Raw genomic sequence first — 21228 nt, 5'->3', positions numbered from 1 at the left:
AGTTTTAAGGCAGTAAGTACAAAAGTCATTATTAAGCCTACTAAAATATTTAAATATTTATTCATATGTGAAGAACCTGCTGCAATTGTTTGTATATACACATTGAACCAAATCATTTCAGATTATAAACCTTTTTTTATATTTGTGATAAACATAAAATGTAAATGAAGGGCAATTGTGTGCCAACATATACTGAAACATAACACTTTTCATGCTCTGAGGCTCTCTAGTTATTGTGCCCGACATATATTATTTTTGTTAGCAGGCTTTGCTCCTTCTTTGTAATGACTTGCTCAGTAGTAAGCTTGCCCATTCTATGACGACTTGCTCGCGAGTTGGGATCATTCAGTGCCAGTCAGCCATAAGTATGTTCATCAAATGCCCACACGATGGCCGGCTCGGCTGGTCTTTTACCAGCCTGCAGTCAGCCGGTTGTGCTTCTGGCCAGATCTTAGCCTGGGCCAGCATGGTCTCCTCTGACCCATGCCTCAGTTCAGAGAAGTCAGCCTTAGTCCTTCTAAGCTCGATAGGAGTGGCCCTGTCTTCCAGTCTTGGCACAAACAACTAGCAGTATCTGTCATCTTTGGCCTCCGGACTGGCTGTCCTCTTCCTTTACACTTTCCTCCATTAAATGCCTTGATGTTTAAATTAAAAAGCCTAAAAGAGTAATGAGCTGAACCCAGAGCCGGTGCTTTAGAGTCAATACAATTACCCTCTTAGTCGTTCCGGTTTTGTTTTTGACTAAACATCATTGATCTTAGTCATTGGCCCCTCATTACTAGCAATATAGCAACAGGTTGACGAGTCAGCCCTCTAATATTCAGATGAGATAATTTTGAGATGAGCCTAGTGTTGGTCGCAAACTGGCAGAGGCTGCTGGTTCAGCAGTGGCTGACTCCTCCTTAGTAGGCCTAGTCGACGACAAGGTGTCTTGCAAAGGCTGGCTCCTTGCTTGTCAGCGTGTTAGCCTATCTTTTGTACACTTTGCCCTCTTTTCTAATAGTTTATGCTTGTTCTCTCTGATTGACTTTGCTGACTGTTTTTGGTGAATCTAACAAGTCATGATTAGGGAAAAATACAATGCTTTATGAAGAGATCCCTTTACCAACCGCAAACCTTCAGAAATGGTAGACAACGGTAGTGCTGTCAACGTTGTAGACTACAATGGCCTGTGTAGCATGAGATGGTCTTGTGACAAAATGACAAAATGTGGCTGAACCTGCTGCTAAAACTTCTTGGCATGTTTGAAAATCAAAGAGACTAAATATGTCAGGCTTCTCCTTTAAAGTAGCGGCTATGCTGTCTCATATGTCCTGCAACACAAAACAACTGATCTTTACCACTGTTTTCTTGCTGAACCATTTCTTTATCCTCGTAACTGTAGCCCATTTGCCTTTGTGGCAGCTACCATTCAAACGGTAGCTGCTTGGGTTTCATGTTAGCCCAAAGAGACAGACCCTAGAAAGGCCTGGAGCCTTCTCAACTTTCTCCAGCTAGTCACCACTGTGGCGATTTTTGACTTAAATTTAAAATGTATAAAGACTATAAATTTAACATCTTCCAACCTCTTGAGCGACACCAACACAATAGGGTTACTCATGTTGGGTAATACCTCAACTGGTCGACCAAGCACAGCTATCCTTTGAGCATGAGCATGTTTGTCAATTCCCTTAATGCTGAGGGTAGGGTACACTATAATGCCAATCTCAGCCAAGAAAACATTGCATCCCAATCCTTTTAAGCCCTCTTTAGCAGAAGTGCTCGGATTTGGTCACCCATTTATCAATTATTGTGCTCTACTGCTTCATTGACCTGAAGGTTGTATGGGGGCGGTGTGAACATTTTCTACATACCAGAAATATCAAAGTTATGTCAGTACTTGACACTTAATCTGTGATTCTCAGTCTGTGTGAATCGGTTCCGGCAAACCCAGGTAGTAAATCACTCAATTGTCAAGAGTGCTGGCTACCACTAGCATCGTGGCTTCTGGTAGGCAGAACCTGCATCCACTTGTTACCTTTTTGGCGTTGTTGGCAGTGGCTTTACCTAGTATACCGTTTCCTTCTAGGAAGGGCATTTGGGATACTGCCTATCCCTACTTTTGACTGTCTTTGTCTTACTATGCTTTATGGTTTGGCACACCTCGTAACTCTTGACCATCTTTCACACATTTGCTGTCGGTCTTGGCCAGTACCATATCAGATGGAAGTGATAAATCATCGAGCCTACCACAAGGTCTGCAATGGGCGATGTATTTACTAAATGCCGGTTTCTCAGACAGGCGGTGAACAGACCACATGTCGCCTGGGCTGATCTCACTGTAAAATCTGGCGTTCTATCTCATACTGCCCTTGAAAAAATGGCAGGACTCTGCACAAGTTCTAGAGTCTTTCCTCTTCCATTTGCTGTTGCCCCCTGATTACCTTCTCTTATTTGAGAATGCTCAGTACATGGTGGTCAGTGGCTTACATATGAGCTACCTCAAATGTATTGCCTTCTATGGCAATTTTGTTTATGTCATTCCGCTATCCATTAGCTTAATGAGCTTGCAACGCTGCCAGTTTGCACAGGTCGGCCGATTCAGTCCATCAGCACCCTTGTTGCATAATTTGGCTGATAATTCAGCATGCGTTAAAATTGGTCAGAATTCTTAAACAATGTGGCATGTATTAAATAGCTGGATTTTTTGCACAGCTATTGAAGTTGTTCTGTTGGCCAATTGAACATTTCAACAGGTTTGTTCAATTCAAAGCAGGAATTGTTGACCCAATAGGTAGAGTCAAAAGAGATTCATGGCCTTGACTATGGCCAGCCATTCTTGTTGAGACACCATAGTTCTTGGCGTTTGCTAAAACCTCCCTGAAGTGCACCATCACTGTATCCTGCTCTTTTCCCACATCCGCTTTCAGCCGTACCTAAAATATATGGCTGACTTGAGTTGGGGTATTCCTGATAGGTGCAGAGACAACGCATTTCTTCAAATAATTAATTACAGGCTTCTCTGCCTTAGCCTACTTCGATTTTTAAACCTGTGGAATAACCGTGCTATGAGAGTGAAGCTCAAATTGTAGGAATAGTAACAGCTTACCTTCCTCAAGAAGCTTTGCAGCTCCATGGGCAGCCAAGAGGTCAGCCACTATCAGACCTCTTTTCCAGCCCAGTAGCCACTTCTTTTTTGCTCGCCACATGGCCCAGGTAAGGCATTCAAGACTGGAAACCTCTGCGTTTGACTGGTTTGAGATTAAAACCTGCTCTTTTTAGCTGACAGAATACCTCTTTAATTGGTACCAGTGTTTAAAAAAAATCTGGTAAAATGACAATCTGGTAAGATATCACCCAGGTAGAGTGTCAGCGTATGCCATTGAAGGCTGCACAGTACCTGCTCCATCCACATTTAAAATGTGGTTAGTGTAAGAGTGGGTCCACATGATTGGATTTTCTATTCTTATAATCCAGAGATTGAGCTTATGAATTTTTGCCAGTTTTTTGATTGAGCAGATTTAAGTGCTGATTTCTGCAGCTCGTTCCGAAAAATAGAGTTTGCATTCATCCCATCAATTAGCTCTTCCAAAATCATAGAGCTGTTTGATAAAAAGGTTTTCCAACTGAGTTGCTGTCAAACCTTGGTAATGGTAGCACCTGTCGGGGTGTATCCTGTGTTGGTGCAAGTAAGTTTTACGATGCTTAGTTTAGCATTTGCATTTCAACCTCTGCAGCTAATTTTCATAGCTTTTCTGGTTTGAATGTGGCTCTACTCTTGGTTATGATGTTCTTGCTTTCAATATTCATGTCACCAAAGTCTCACTGCTGCCTCAAATGATGTGGATATATATCCTTTTTAGCTTGGCAATTATAATTTTTCTAAGAGGTAGGCAGAGGGCATGTCTGAACCTATTTGCTAATATGGGTGAAATATTGATGTTTTTCAGTGTCTGAAGGAAGGAAATAATCAGAGATACTAGCCAGGCAATAGGAGCAACAACTGTGTTTATGTTAATACAACCGATGAATGGTGTATTGTATGATAGAGCAGTTGAGTAAACTGCGAGTGCAAATAGTTTGCTGGTGCATACTGGAGAATTTGTAAAGAATCTCTGCTTTGTATTCAATATAGCAGAGTTTGACAAAAAGGCTTACTGAGTCTTCAGTAGGCCTATTGACTTCAATAGGAATTGGTTAAAACTTACACTCACAAAAATGGTTGCTTAGAAAATTCCCAGATGGAAGAATAGTAAAAATACTTTCCACTTCATTGTATTCAAAAAATCTAGACCTCTAAGAGTGGGTATATATAACCTCATACTGAAAAGATGAGGTAGTACAATGTCCTTCAAATGTATGAGTTAGTACATGGCTGACACACATATAATCCTCTATACTCTTAACAAGCAGTAGCTAAAATCCATTGAAACCTTCATCCAAAGAAATGAAAAAATCAGCGGCCTACCTTTAAGCCTAATATTGTTTTTGCTTTTTGCATTTCAAAAAAGTAACTTCTGCGTTTCTATAGCAACAAGTTCTTTTTAACAGTGTCAGTCCAAGTTTAGCATATTAGTAAAGTGAGGTAAAAATTACCTTTATGTGCTGCCTTGTCTAAGGTACACAAAGGAGCAGTACTCTATTCTCCACTCAGCTGACACACTATGTATTTAGATCCATTAGTAATGTAGCCAGGTAGGCATTCAAAAACAGCTGTTTCATCAACTTTCAAACCAGTGATTGAAACCAATCTGGAATGGTTTGGTGTTTGGGGCATTTGACAAGAGATTGCTAAAACAATGGTAACATTAATCTTATTTTCTGATTAAAATTTTAAATGTTTAGCAACTGAAAAAACATGTGTCCTTAAACAACCATTTTAGGTTTTAGCCAACATGTGAAATATACCGCGTTTTTTTTAGATTTACATACAATTTTTTTTCAATCTGCCAAACTGTTTGCATCATACTTAGTAAAAATAAACTGTTTACAGCTTGGCAATTATTAAATTTGGACATCTACTTTAAAATGGATAAACATCATTTAACAGCTCAAATAAGGAACAAACTACTTTTTAGTTTGTAGATTGAAATATTTCATATATTTCATTAAATTCATCTAAATCTGTGGGTTAAAACACAAAACGAGGTATTACAATAAATCTGGCTGGCTGCTTTAATTAAAAGAACCGGTATTCTTAAAATGTTGAGCCTAACTAATTGTGCTATGGATCAAGCCAAAAATAAGATCTGCAACGTTTTAAAAATTCGAATATAAAGCATCAATACTTTAATAAAAATATTTGTCATTAAAAAACTAATAGACCAGAGAGAGCTTCTGTTTATAATGCTTTGTGTATGAACTCAGGTTTTAAAAGTATTGCTGACCAATGTAATAACTAGTGTTCAACATATTAGGGAGAAGCTCAGAATAAGACGTAATGTTGGAAATCCCTACCTTTGAAATCTTCCTCATGTAATGTACAGTTAGGAGCAGGGCTCCATTCCCCATTCAGCTGACATATTATGTATTTTGGACCATCAATGGTGTAACCAGGTAAACATTCATAAACAGCTGTCTGCCCAAATATTGTTCCAGCGAGGGAAACCAACTGGGAATGTTGTGGTGTCTGAGGTCTTTGGCAGAAGATTGCTGCAAAAATGGGTGTTCGAAACTGTACCGGGATGAACACCTAACCGGAAATCTAAAATTCAGTTTCAAATCACCAGTATTATACTTTGCAAAAAAGCCCAGTGTTTTATACTGTAAACTGCTACAAACCTGTAAGAAACCTTGAAGAAAGTTTGTGATGTGACACTAAAATAATGATGGAAACACATTGCTGATCACATGCTAGCATTGAAAAGTTTGCCTAAATTATGCATATCTATTTGCTAGTTGAAGATTTAAGAAATAGTAAAATCATGCTAGGGATTTTTATGACAATATTCCAACAAAGCTCTCAAAACAGTTGTGGTAAAAAAATCCATTCTTAGTATAAAACAAATAACACCGCCATAAAATTCTCATCTGATCATATTTAATGTTTTTTGGCCTTTACAGACTTTTTTACAAAAAAATTTTTGTGTACAAAACTAGCTTAACTTAATGAGCACTACCATTGTTTTAGTAGCTTGCTCAACCAATATTGCTATTATTCTAAAATATTTGCTCATTCGAACGATGCGATTTTTTATTTGTAAAGTAATAAAGAGCATTTGTAGTCATAATAAAAATGTTAAAGTATTTGCTTTTAGCAATCTAAATAAAATTATTTATTTGCTATTATTTGCATTTTAGCTTTAAAAGGCACTCTCCTATTGTAACACACTAAGCAGTGTTTTTTAACCCTTGTAAAAAGACATTATAGGGGTTGCAAACTAAAGCTTTGGTTAATAGGTCTTCAGATGATTATATCAAATGAAAGTGCAAGTTAAATTTAACACGGATATGATTACTACTTTAACGATTATATGAACGTTTCCAAAGGAATTTGGAAATTATTATATATTGGACATACATGTATACAACTGGTCCACAAAACAGAAAACGCATTTTAGCATGTGAGACAGCTCACAACTCACTTCTTATATTTACACATGGTAAAATATTATATATTTGTGTATGCACATTAGCTTACTTGTAATTACATCCCTTTACCTCTTTTCTCACTTGATATACATGAATAAATTTAACTCAACCAAGTTTTAAAGTAAACTGGTTTCACTTAAAACATGGAGTTTTTATAGAGTTTTTGATGCAATAGATCAAATGTTTTCAAATTTACATAAAAATATGTTACTTTTTTATTCAAGGAATTCAGCATAAACTAGGTTACAATATTATTATTGCTATTATTATTTTAATTATTATTCTTTTAATACTATAATATTTGCAATACTGATAAGTCTAAAGCTCAAAAAGTTATAATATCTTTTAAAATGAGAGTGTATGAGAGCTATTTTTCAGAAAAGCTATTATTTTCTAAATATTTTATTTTGTTTCAAAAAACTTCAAATTCTCATTCAGATTAATCATGGCTTCAACGTATATGATTTGGAAAGTCTCGGGGTTTTACAACCCAGTATTAAATGTACCTTTACAGCTAGGTGGCACACTCCAAAACCCTATTAACTGACACACTGTAGACTCTATTCCATCTATCTCGTAACCAGCTTGACAAGTGTAACAAGCTGTATCATTGAATTTGTATCCAGACACTTGCATTGCTGCGCTCTGAATATTTGGGGGAGCTCCACAATTTGCCTCTAAAATCAAATTACATGTAGGGATTCTCAGATTTAATACGAGTCAACCACAAATTAAAATAATATGCAACATTGTAAAATGTATTTCGATTATGTTTAGTCTTTAAACGCCATGAGTTACCGTTATTTACTTACTGACAAGCCTTAGATTACAGATAATAAGGTGTGATAGTAGGCCTGATGAGTAGTTCGAAAGGGTGCCCAAAGATACAAGTAAACTAATAATTGTTATTGTATAAACCAAACAAGTATTTCACATGATAAAAATGCATAACAAACAAAAGTTTTTTTGTGGATCAGCATGAAGTAACCAAATGGGAAAATAAAGTTGTTTAAAAAGTCTGGTCTTGCTTGAAGAAAAATAGCCAACGGTATCATTGAAGTCATTGAACTATGAGCTATAATGATGCCAGAAGCAAAGGAGAGGTTTTAAAAACCACCAAATTTACAAGAATTAACATTGGTCAGTTGATAAGTTCATGAATGTATTAGCAAAGTGAACAGAAACACCTTTCAATTTTAGAACTTCCACAATAAACCAGTAGGTTGACTCTATAATACAGTAAGCTTATATGCATGGGTAAAATTTTTAAATTATTCAATAATAAAACTATTCAAACACACTTAAGGAATCTGGATGATCAGTAAAATTACAGTTTGGAACAATACCTCTGCATTTAGGTGGAGATGTCCAAGAACCTGTCTTTTGACAGACAATATTACTTTCCCCACTCATCTCATATCCAACATCACATGTATAGTTAGTGTTGGCAAAATAGACACTTTCAGAGGTGTTCTTCTGTGAATTCTGTACCAATGGTGGAGGCCCACAATCTACTACATGTATATTAACGGCAATCATTGTCTTTGTGTGGGTGTGTAATTGTGCGTCTGCCTTATAGAGTACCGTACTTTTCGGACTATTAGCCACTACTTTTTTCTGACGGTTTGAGCCATGCAGCTTATATAAGGGTGCAGCTATTCTGTGGTTTTTTCATTTACCGCTATGGAACATTAACAGGAATCTCCGGTTAGTGTGCCAACTGAATCAATATCTACTATATAAACATTTACATTTGTGTGCCATTCGGCTTATATAAGAGTGTGGCTATTCTGTGGTGCTTTTTTTACCGCTACGGCGCATTAATGGAAATCTCCAGTTAGTGCGCCTCTATACATAACCTATTTATCATTTTTACACAAAAATCATGCGATCTCTGGTTAGTGCGCCTCTTTACAGTGCTCAAACGCACTGTTCCGTTTTAAACAGCAAAGTTGTTGCTATGTTAAAAAGCACCGTCCTAAGTTCTGTGGCCTATACAAAGGTGTCTATACAGCTATACAAATGTACTACTCTTTAAATAAAATAAACTAATGAGTAGTAATTTACATGCAACTTATATTTACTGCCAACGTGTACCAAGAAGGTCACCTAAACGTTTGTTTCTTGCGGCCACTGGAAAAAACACAGTTCTCATCTACTAAATTTCCACATCAAAAAAGTAGGTGCTTCTTATTCAATGTTGTATCGTTTATGAATTGCCACACTTTCAAAATGTAACCCTTTCACTTGCGTCCATGTACAAGTTTAGCTATCGACCTACTGTCGCCATTTTGCCGATATTGCTTAATATGCATACAATATTCTTTTCATTTCAAACTCCATCTAGAACGTTTGTTTTGGTTATATATATTTTTTTTCCAACATGTTAACAAGCACTGCTAAGGAAAAAATTCATTGTATCTATACTTTGTGCATTGATAAAGCAATGTGAAGCTACAAAGCTAAAACGATCCTCTTCAATGTTCCTTATTCTTCCAAAACCATTAATTTCACCACCATCAGAGTTAGTGCTGCTATTGCTATTTTAATTATCTCTGTAGTCACAAAACTCTGAATCGGCTATAAGGTCATCAACATAAGGAGTTATTTGTTTTCTAACTCGAACAAATTTAATGAACTTGCACAAAAAATCTTTGTTTTTAAAAAAGAAACTCTCAAACAAAGATTTAAAATTAAGCTTTAGGCTAATTTTATAGATAAAGCTTTGGGCAACACTGTCAGTACCATAAAAGTCTTAAAGACCGTTGGTTATGTTATCAGCGAAAAATAAAATTCAGTTACTAGCAATTGCTGGTAAAGTCGCAAAAATGACTCTACTTTGGTAAAAGGGTTAAAATCATTGAATTTTCTACTGTTTGTGATAGTAAACATGCTCATTTCCTTCCACAGCTGAGTTAATTTTACTTTTTTTCAGCTACGAGTACACAGAACTACAGCTACTACAGAACTTGGACGGGTACTGCTACTGTGTTTTACCTACTAAATTTCTACTTCAAAAAGTTAAATACTTCTCATTCATTGTTGTAGTGTATTGTATATGAATTGCCACACTTCAACTACTTAATAACGTTGGATTTTCCGTTGTTCGTGATAGTGAGACAAGTTAATTTCCTTCACCAGCTGAGTTAATAACTTTTTTTGCAGCTATGAGTAGGCCTACTGTAACTTACTACTACATAACTTGCATGAGTACTCTGAGGTTTGCGAAAGGCGATGGTGAAAAGAAAAAGGGCAGCTGGTATCGAATTACTGTCACACTGCTTTAGCCACGACCAGCTGTACGTCGCCTGCTCAAAAGTAGGCACAAGCCGAAAACTGTTTGCTCATACACCCGAAAGAAAAACAAAAAGTCTATCCGCAAGTGTTGCGTTGAACTAAAATTGTGTTATTGTTATGTCATGCTATAATCTTATGTTTGGCTATAGCACATGCAGCATTTTTTAACATATTTTTCAGTATATATTTAATTTCATGCATTCGTTTTCCTTATTGTATCTCATACAAAGGCTATCATGTTGGCGTTATATTTTATTATTGTCAGGTGCTAATGCTGTATCTGCCTTGAAATCATATTGTCTGTGATGTTATACATTTAAATTCTATCGACACACCCTCATTACTGTTTGCATGTACCATGTCAAAACACAGGCTATAGATGAAAAACTGGTGAGCAATGATAAGTGTTTAAGCATGTAGAAGTCTTCATTCAATAAATGCTGGCAATAGCAAAATGTTTTGCTATAATTTTTTAAAAGATGCAAACATTTTAAATACTGCCAGTTTGAAGAACTTCAAGCTGAGTTGCGATGTCAAATTCATTATCAGTTCTCTGTACACAAATAGGATGACTCCTAGATGTATTTGAGTGGTGTGAGGCTGATGCATTGTAAAATAGCTGTAAAACATAATGCAGATTTCCATTGTTCGGCCCAACATTATTGACATATATGACTGCATCAGGTGTGTGACAGGGCAAAAAATTCCAGTAAACTGCATAATTGGAGTTGTTTTACAGTATGAAAGATAACTCTCAATAAACCTCTTGCTGTACATGAAGCTGTTCCCGTGGGCAGGTAATGCAGCTAGACAGCAAACCAAGTCTTAAGTAAGTGCCAGTAGAGTAGAGCCAAAAAACTTAGATAAGAATGAGAGTAGACTGCAAAGGCCTCAGTAGATGTGACAGCTGACCCGGAGCTGAGTTGGAAGGACTGTGAACCACAATTCTCGAAAGCATAACAGCTGGAGTACAGGATTTGACCACTCTATCTTTTGGCCTAAATGTGGTTGCCAATGAGAGTGAGAATAGAGCCTCTCCCCTATAGCCTTTATTGAAATAAAGTGTGCTGTTGCTGCTGGCCTGTTGCTTTTGACTCTAGCTTGATAGGCAAGAAGGAAGACAAATAGAAACTCAACCAAGCCGTACCAACCAGTTAATTAAAATACCAACAGTTAAACCCAACTAGCTTGATAGCTGAGTTAATAGGAAAGATCAACAACTCAGCCCAACCAAACCAATAGACTAATTCCTTGTTCAAGCAGACCAAAATAATGAAGGTACAGGTCAAGAAAAACAACAACAGCCAAAATGAGCTAGCCCTTGGCCAACTAAAAAAATAAAAGATTGGTAGGTGCTTGGGCTAGAGGGATAGGCTCTTTCCTATAGATATTGATCCACAGCTAACAAGCAAACGCACTCTTCACTGAAGTTTTTGGAGAAACTGTTCTTTACAATGTAAACCTTTTGCTATAATGTTTTTATTCCTGTTCAAATCTATTAATTATTCACGAGCTTGAAGTGGCTAGTTTTCGTTGATGTAGAGAAGTAATGAATCACTACAAATCCTTTGAAAAATAAAAGACCGTACATTTATTTTGTGTAATGTGACATTTCAAAAGGATGTGATTGAAAAGCACATTTTTGGGACACAACCTAAATAATGTGTCTATAGTTGATTTAAAATCTCAGTTTGTAAATTTGTTCAGCATCTACAAGAATAAGGCTAATATTTGTGCTGTCTGAACCAAGTACTTCATCACTTCCTCAAATCATAAAGCTTTGTTCAGTGTAGACCTTATTAATAGGTATATGCATGCAATTATTATAGCTCACAAATAAACAATCACTAACTCCCTTAGCTGTCTATGTAAATAACAATGGTCTAACTAAGGATAAATAGATTAATGAAGAGAAGAGCAAGTAATATATTACTCAGAAGTTCAAAATGAAAAATCTTAGTTGTGATTAGGAGGGTCTAGTTATAGGTTTTTTCCGATTGAATTTTATATCTAAGATAGTCAAAAGGCAGGAGATAGATAATTGGAACTGAGTTACAACTGCTATGGCCCCAGATACCGAGGCCATTGCTAATGATAGTTTGAAGACTGACAATCAATCATTTCACCAGTTATTTAAAGCAGACCTACTATATGCAATCATTGCGACCAATGCATAAATAGACCATGTGGTAATAATAAAATAGTCAAATCACCGCTACCAAAATTCACTTTCAAAAAGCCAAAACAAGAAATACACTACAGAAGGTTATACCAAAACTAAGTGGCATCTACACCAAATCAAAATTTTGTCACGCTGTTAAGTGTGGTACATTAAGCAGAGCAACTAGAAGTCTCGAGCTGTGCAGTTGATTGCTGTATACGTTGAAATTTACCATTTATATGTTTGAGATATATACATATATATTTATATAAATACTATTTATATGAATGCATATAAATATATATATATATATATATATATATATATATATATATATATATATATATATATATACATGTATAAACATAATATAGAAATAATAACATAATACTAAATAATAATAATAATTAAAACATAGTAATATTTAAAAACATACAGAAAAATGTACGTTTTCAGACTGTGACTTTCGCAATTTACAGTTTTCTCAACAATCATTAATCCTCTTCCTCCTTGGTATGTTGAAAGGAACCAAGGAGGAAGAGGATTATTGAGTGTTGAGGAAACTGTAAATTACGAAAGTCACAGTCTGAAAAAGTACACAGAAAGGTGCCCAGTCGAATTTATAAGAACGGCAGTTAAGATCATAAATAAAAACAGTGAAGATGCAAGCCAAGAGTATAGAAACCATCAGAAAACTGAACGGAAGCAAAACTGGCATGATAAACCAATGAACAGACAACATCTAAGACAGACAGAGGATCGAGCAGAAAAGGAGACATCGTGATGGATGAAGAGGGGATGTCTCAAACGAGAGATTGAAAGCCTGATCTTTGCTGCCCAGGATCAAGCATTAAGAACTAACTATAGGAAGGCCAAGATAGAAAAGTCAACAAACGATCCGAAATGCAGATTGTGCAAGCAGAAAGATGAAACAGTGTTCCACATAGTCAGCGAATGCAGTAAGATCGCACAGACAGAAAATAAAGGGCAGCATGACAAAGTGGCAAGGGCAGTGCACTAGAGTATATGTAAGAAACGTGAGTTGCCTCACACAGAAAAATGGTACGACCACCGTGCAGAAGCAGTATTGGAGAATAAGAAAGTGAAGTTGCAATGGGACTTCAACTCGCAGACAGACAGGGTTATCAAAGCTAGAAGACCAGACCTGATACTAATAAACAAAGAAATCAAACAGTGTCAGGTCATAGACATAGCAATACCTGGAGACACAAGGGTAGTACAGAAGGAAGATGAGATGATTGGTAAATACAAAGAGCTTGGGTTCGAGATAAACAGACTGTGGAAGGTGGAGACCGAAGTGATACCAATAGTAGTTGGTGCACTCGGAACAATATCAATGAGGCATATAGCATACTTGGCCGAGGTGGGAGTGAACATGTCTTTTGAGACTATATACAGAAAACAGCCATTTTAGGAACAGCTAACATTTTGAGGAAGTTCCTCTCTCAGTGGAATTGAGGAAGATGTTGGATCTTTTGGCCTTTTGTTAAGACCCGGACTCAACACGAACTAAAACCAGTCACCTACCACCACAAGACTGTGAAGAAAAACTTTTACACCAACAAATAAAACAAAATGATATATAAAAACATATACAGAAAAATATGCATACATATGAAAAATGAATTCATGTTTTATATATGTATATGTTATATATAAAAATACATTAATTTATTTTTCATATGTATGCATAATTTATGTAAGCAATTTCATATATTATGTGATTAACAAAACCACTTGAACTCAAGTGGTTTTGTTGCTTTTCGAGTAAAAAGTCTTGACAAACTTTATACATCCAATAAATTAGAGCTGAGGCAACACACGTAGAATTTACTTTTCATATGCTGATCAATTCATAAGATTTGCATCCAAATACAAATCGTTTTATCTTTTGAAGAAAATCAAAACAACAACAAATAGTTTTATTCTGAACCCTGTTTGAAAACTCTACTGCAATGTTGCTCCTGTTGTTATAAAGACTCGATGTCAATAAGAAAACTTATAATCTTTACTATTCGACGAAAATAAACAGCCTCTAAAATAAATAGCATATAAAAGGAAATAGGTTGATTTTAATAAATTCATTTCAACTGACTAAAAATATTCAAAATTTTTGCACTCAATTGGATTTTGCATCATACTTGTGAAAAAACTGTGTATGATGTTTTTTTTATTAGTTTGCTAATCTGCTAGTTTGCTTAGACTACTCATTCTAATATCACGTTGCTAATTTTGTTAACTATTTGTGCACAATAAACTGGGACTGTTTATATATACATAAATATATATATATAAATAAATGTATATATATATATATATACATATATATATATATATATATATATATATATATATATATATATAGTTTTTATATATCTAACAAACTATTAGTTTGATTACATCAAAAATAATCACAAAGATACCTGTATGCTCTTTACCAAAATCCCTCTCACGACTCCGAAAAGAGATACAAACTCGCTGTTTATTTCAGTTCAGTGTTATTCATTATAAGTTATACCAAAAATAAAACCCAAAACAGATAGGTGATAAAACTTTAACCGATGACAAAGTTGAAGTTTACTAAAATACACACCAACACTTACCTGTGAATATGTGTTTCATAAGCTAGATTCATTCAAGTTAAAGTTAACGTTTATATTATACATCTGTTCTAAAAGGTAAAAACTACCTACAGTACATGCTGTGAGTAATACATTGTAATGTTTTATTTTATTACAGAAAATAACCACCTAATACACTATTTTAAGTCACTTACTGTACAGTGACCTTTTCGATCCCTGCACTGTTATGCAACAACTTTTGTTATTAATTCAACAAATCCATGATTTGTGTTGTGGTTTCTCAGTTTGTATAAATCTTATTATTGAGAAATCATTCTCTATTGTAATTAAAGCAATATAGGTTATATTAACCATGACATACTAGTGGAATAATATGTAAATTTAAACACCAGTACAGTTCTTTATTTGTTCTCATTATTTAACTTAACTGATAAGAAACTTTTTATGAAATGAAGTTTGAAGTTAGAATAGTAACTTTTGTCATATCTCTAATGAAACATATATATATATATATATATATATATATATATATATATATATATATGAATTTGTATATATTCATATATATATACCAATATATATATATAAATACATATAGATATATATAATTATATATATATATATATATAACTGCAATATATATATCTGCAATATATATATATATATATATATATATCTGCAATATATACATGTATATATATATATATATATCTCCCTCTTGAAGAAGAGAATGAAAGATGCTGGAATGTAAGAACAACTGTAAACCCAGTAGTCATTGGGGCACTGGGCGTAATAACACCAGCGCATAAAATGTGGCTTGCCCGAATACCAACAACAATCAACTCAGGTGAGTTGCAGAAAAGTGTGCTATTGGGAACAGCTAACATCTTGAGGCGAGTGCTCAAACTCCCAGGTCTCTGGTAGGAGACCCGAGTTAGAGCAGAATTTACCACCCATACGGGGTATCCGAGGTGAGGAAACAATTGATATATATATGTTTATATATATATATTGCAGAAAATTCAAAGCGACCCCAGCTTGGCTACATAAATGGCAGACACATTAGCTAAACCACTGTCTGTTTGACAAGGTAATGCCTGAGCCTTGCCGAGCATGGAAGTGGCACATCCTAAAAAACGAGCAAAAATGCCCAACCAAAAGGACAACCAGCCAACCACTGGCTAACACTACAAAGCTAGCTAGCCACTGAGAGAAAAAAAACAATTGATATACGATGTGAAAGAAAAACACCTTGTATAAACAGTTCAGAGCAAGATAAAGGCTGAAAAAGAATAGTTTTTGCATTTGTGCGCTACATTTATTAACTACATTATTATACAAAATTGCTTTATCTAAGCTTGAAAAAAGCAGTTGTTTTTTAAGCAGAGCAGTAAAAGGCAGTGATGAGCAGTAGGGGTAAAAAGCTATTAGCAACTTGGGGTGAGACAATATTCCAAACCACAGAGGCTATTCTGCATTGAAATTGTCAGTCAGTCACCTTAACTCTAATGGGTAAGCTCCCAAGAGAAAGATATCAGCATGATCACCAGACAAACTTAGAGCAGTAGAAATATCATAGGTCTGGCCTAAATGTAGAAAAGCTAATGATGGTGCCACAGACCACAAATTTTGCCTATAATATTAAAGCAGCTCAATACACACATGCCGGGGACGTGAAATACTGTGTAAGCAGCTTTAGAGAAGTAGCCATAACTAACCAGTCTATGAAGGCCGCCACCCTGTTACACCTCATAAAGACCCTTAATGAAAAGAATGTAAAACTGTTGCTAGACTAACCAAGTCTAAAATGACTTTGATGTGATCAGGTTGTCAGGGTTTGGCTCAACCTATTTTTCTGGCTTGCTCGCACAAAACTGAGTACCCTACATGAAAGCTAACAGACCAATATTAAGGGTATGCTGTTCGATTTGAACTGCTGGTATGCATTGCCAATGGCAGACTACTAAGCTCCACAAACCAAACATGGCAAGGCAAATGTTCTGTGACATTTTGAACAAACTCTGCCTGTAATGTCATTTACTGGTTGTATCTACTTCCACGTTGGCTGAAATGGTCCATGTTGGTAATTAATTTTGTTTATCAATACGACTCATTCAATTGGTCAGAGGTGCCTGAAGCTCCCATGCTGTTTTGTGGTGGCTCCTGGTGGCTAAATGCAGTCACTAAATCAGATGCTTATTAACTCTAGCCGTTGATTGCAGTTTTGACTTCCTTTCCAGCTGCAAGCTCATTAAAAAGTTGGGTCTAGTCCGAAGCTGCCAGTGAAAGCCTTTGGATGCCGCTGCAAAAAAGTAAGTCAGCTTTTGCGGACTTTTCCGACCTCTAAAAGTCGAAGGTTCTGCTTTTGACCCTACTTCAGTCAGAAACACTTTTAGAAAGACATGGATAGAGTGCTGCATCACCTTTTATAGTAAATGTTGTTGCTTTATTTAGGTAACATTACAGTCATCACGAAAGATATGGCACCATCCCCACGGACCGGAGTGAAGTGTTTGCAGCAGCTGAAGGAAGCTCAGACTCAAGCTCAGACCATCCATGTGGCCAGCCACAAGACCGCTACCTGGACCAAATGCTGACTAAAGAGGGAATGACTACTGACCATGCGAAAGCACATGTAGTCTACTACCGGCCTTACCCCAAGGAGTCAGGCATCCTGGTAAAGGTAGGCTAATAGTACAAGTACATTCCGAGTTCTTGCACAAGCTGACAGAAAAAGGAAAGACATGTCTCAAGCAGTCTCTGTAAGCCTGAAAGGTATGTATACATACATACATACATACATACATACATACATACATACATACATACATACATACATACATACATACATACATACATACATACATACATACATACATACATACATACATACATACATACATACATACATACATACATACATACATACATACATACATACATACATACATACATACATATTGTATATATACATATTGTATATATACATATATATATATATATATATATATATATATACATATATATATATATGTATATATATATATTTATATATATATTATATATATAATATATATATATATATAATATTATATATATATTATATATATAATATATATAGTATACATAACATATATATCATAGATCTTAATGTATATAATATGGATGCCGTATTTACCGCCTTCTGCAATAAAGTTTTCAATATTGAACTAAAGCTATGCAAAAGTAAATACAATGAAAGTTTAAGACAATTTTACGCCTATTAATATAAAACCTCTAGTTGAATCCCACCTCAATTTAACCCCCGCTATGTGAAAAAGGTTGAAAAGTTGAGCGCCACCATTTAATCTAACGCCACCTTCATTTGACTGCCACTTTGACAACGTTTGTTCTTTCGAAGCTAAACAGGTTTTGTCTGCTGAAATGTTGTTTTGGCATTATAATCGACTAGTGCTGCAGAGCAGAAATAGAGTTGCAGTCAAAAGACATTGTGGGAGGTATGGAACGAATGGAAGCAACAAAGCAGAAATTGAAAGCAACAATCAAAACCCAAATGGCCGAGCAAACCATGCATATATGTTTGTAGCCAAAACCTTAGCATTTGGTACTGCAAGTATTATAAGAATGGTGCTTTAGGTCACTTTTTCATGAATATATTTGTGTAGCCTTTGATAGACTATTGTTGTATAATTTAGCATCATTGTGGCAATTTGAGCATTCAAAGGATTGATGCTCGTAAATCATCTTCTATTGCACATAGAAACTATTTTTAGCTGCAAGCTGTAGCAAACATGTCGATGAGTGGAATGAGTTTCTATGCAACATTGTTATTGATAATTATAAAATAAAAATGTTATTAAATTTGTAAAGAAACAAAAATAGAAAGCTCTGGAAAATTACAAGCAGGAAACATGCTATATTATCATTGCGGATTAATTGCAGGCAATGGCTATCACCTGTAAAGATATTTGTCGGCTTTCTAATGAGTATTTATTAAGGAGCAATTTGATAAGTTGGAGGCAAGTTAGCAAATCGATTGCATTCAAAAGGGTTAATTTTGCCCCACTAAAAGGAGGGGGCAAAATATAGCCGAAATTCAATTCACACGTATAAAAGCTAAATTTGTTTGCACAAAGATCTGTTAAGCCATTAGAAAAATACATCGCCAGCGTCTAATTGGTCGTTAAGTCTATTTGACTGCAAATACAGGCAAAAGATTTTAAACTGATCACTATGGCATTCACTTAGAACTTTTACGACAGTTTCATTTCGCAAAGAAAAAATCACCAATAATTCACTCAGGCACTAATTAGTCGTTTTATTGCAAACAATTTTATCTGATGATGACTAGGGCTGTTGGTTGTGAATATATGACTATTTTTAGTACCGAGTGCATCTTTTTTCTATGTTATTTTAAAGAAAATGAATTTAATTTATGTTTCCTGTTATCTTAATTATTTAATTACTCTGCTATTTGATGTAAATAGAATGAACTAGCATAAATAAAAATTATATATATACAAACACGCGCACGCGCGCACGCACACACGAATGCATGCGCACATACGAACACATATAAACACATTTTTATCCATATATGCATGCAAGTACAAATATATATGTATATGAGTATTATACTCACTATAATATATACTATACACTATAGTATACTCAGTATACTATATATACATACATGTATAAATATACACATATGTATATGTATACGTATGTACCAGCATTGAAGTTTAACATAAAATTGCAACATAACCATTGAACCAATTAAAATGTTAAATCATAACCAATTTATTGTGCCGTCACCTACAAATAAGAGTAGTATGTAGAGAGCAGATCTACACACGTTTGCACTTAAAGTGAGATTTTGGGTACATTTTAGCCCGAGAACCTCGGAGAATGGTGTTGTCTGATGGAAAGTTTGGGGGGTAGGTGTGTGAGTGTTGGGAGCTAAGGTTATGAAGTTTGAGAGGAATTGTGGGAAGGATGACGTAAAGAGGGCGATGGTTTCGGGTTTCGATGCGATGGGTTTGGGGTTCGGGTGTCGACGAGTTGAGCGATCGATCGTCGAATGGTTGGGGTTGGGTTGGCGACCGGTGGGGTGAACGGTGTTATGTCGTTTCGGTTGAATGAATGCTGATGTTGGACGAGTTCGGGCGTGTCTATTCGTGGAATCGGTTAAGTCTCCCTTCGTTATAAAACTCTTTAAAGATGAGTAATAAGAAAGGGGAAAGTCGAATGAATTATTCATTGTGAAAAATTTCGTTCAACTAGAAGGAATATAAAAATATATAAAATTATGGAAACTATTCATAAGGATAATTCTAAAGTTTACAAATCTTGTGAAGAAGAAAAAGATAATACAGATGGATTAGTTGAAGATGCTGTATTATTACATAAACATTTTGATAACATCACTAAATCTACATCAAAACCGCTTCGACAAAGTTTGCTTCAATTTTTTGGAGCGGTTTTAATATTACTTGCAATAACTGTAGCTTCATCTTTGATTGAATATTTTTTATTCGGATTACAGGAGAAAAGATGAATGCTACTGTGAACTATGTAGAAGTATTTTTTCAAAATCCTATGAATAATGAAAGTGTGATTTTTGAAAACATCTCCTCATCATTATAATTAGTTGAAATGAAAACTTCAATGTTAGTAATTATCAAAACATGGAGAAAGACGGACTACAATCAATTGATGTGAGGTTACATTCTCCTTTCACATCTATGATAACAGGACCAACAGGATCAGGAAAAACTCAACTCGTTAAACGGTTGATTGAACAATCTCAATTAATATCTACCCCTTCTCCAATCGAAATTATATATTGCTATGGAATATGGCAGGAAGCTTTTGAGGATATGAAAGGAGTGGAATTTCATGAAGGATTGAAAGATCCGAGTACTTTTCCCAAAGATGGAGAAAATAGATGGATGATCATTGATGATCTAATGGAGGAATTATCATCAAATATCAAGATGGCTAACAATTTGTATACTCGAGAAAGTCACCATCTAAATATTAGTATTTTTACTATTACACAAAACTTATTCTTTGGTAAACTTAGAACAATTTCGTTGAATAGTCACTATTTTTTTATAGGAAAAAACCCCAGGGATTCTACATCAATCACATTTTTAGGAAAACAAGTTTTTCCTGGACAAGTTAAATATTTTCAGGAATCCTACCGAGATGCAACATCTTCACCATATTCCTTCATGAGACTGGACCTCCGACAAGAAACCGATGATACAATGAGAATTATGGGAAATTTCCCTCCTGTTGACTCTACGCCTATGATTATTTATAAGCCTAATTAAGCAATCGATTTTGATTGGTATTCTATAATTAAATAAAACAAGTATATATTCCAAGTTCTCTTTAAATATTCACCATACTACTTCTGTATCTTCCTCTGAGTGATTACTATAACATCACTAAAATTATCACATAGATATGGCTGAAACAAAAAGAATTCAACGAAATTTACTAACTTTATTATCTCTAGTTGGTGATTCTATTTCTTCTCAACATTCAATTATTAAAAATGCTAAAACGGATTTAATTTTAGCAATT

General features: G+C 35.2%; 1 protein-coding gene and 1 long non-coding RNA gene across 3 annotated transcripts in view; both read right to left on the bottom strand.

Moving 5' to 3' along the window:
- LOC137387231 (uncharacterized) overlaps positions 1–21228 on the bottom strand; it is a 255279-nt gene that overhangs the window by 129998 nt on the left and 104053 nt on the right. The gene's annotated exons all lie outside the window — the stretch shown is intronic.
- Positions 4619–8109, bottom strand: LOC137387068 (P-selectin-like). The gene is made up of 4 exons (XM_068073358.1): positions 7917–8109; positions 7077–7247; positions 5437–5631; positions 4619–4770 (listed from the first exon to the last, which is right to left on the bottom strand). The coding sequence occupies exons 1-4, from the start codon at positions 8107–8109 to the stop codon at positions 4619–4621; spliced, it is 711 nt and encodes a 236-aa protein (XP_067929459.1).

Source organism: Watersipora subatra, chromosome 2, assembly GCF_963576615.1.
Source record: "Watersipora subatra chromosome 2, tzWatSuba1.1, whole genome shotgun sequence".
NCBI classification, from domain to species: domain Eukaryota; kingdom Metazoa; phylum Bryozoa; class Gymnolaemata; order Cheilostomatida; family Watersiporidae; genus Watersipora; species Watersipora subatra.
Note: the sequence above shows the minus strand (reverse complement) of the source record. Positions and strands in the feature narration are given on the sequence as shown.

Coding starts and splice junctions, on each gene's coding strand:
- LOC137387068 (XM_068073358.1), bottom strand. CDS start 8,109: ATGATTGCCGTTAATATACATGTAGTAGATTGTGGGCCTCCACCATTG. Junction 7,248..7,916: donor ATCTCCACCTAAATGCAGAG/GTATTGTTCCAA, acceptor ATTTGATTTTAG/AGGCAAATTGTGGAGCTCCC. Junction 5,632..7,076: donor TGTGCCACCTAGCTGTAAAG/GTACATTTAATA, acceptor CCATTTTTGCAG/CAATCTTCTGCCAAAGACCT.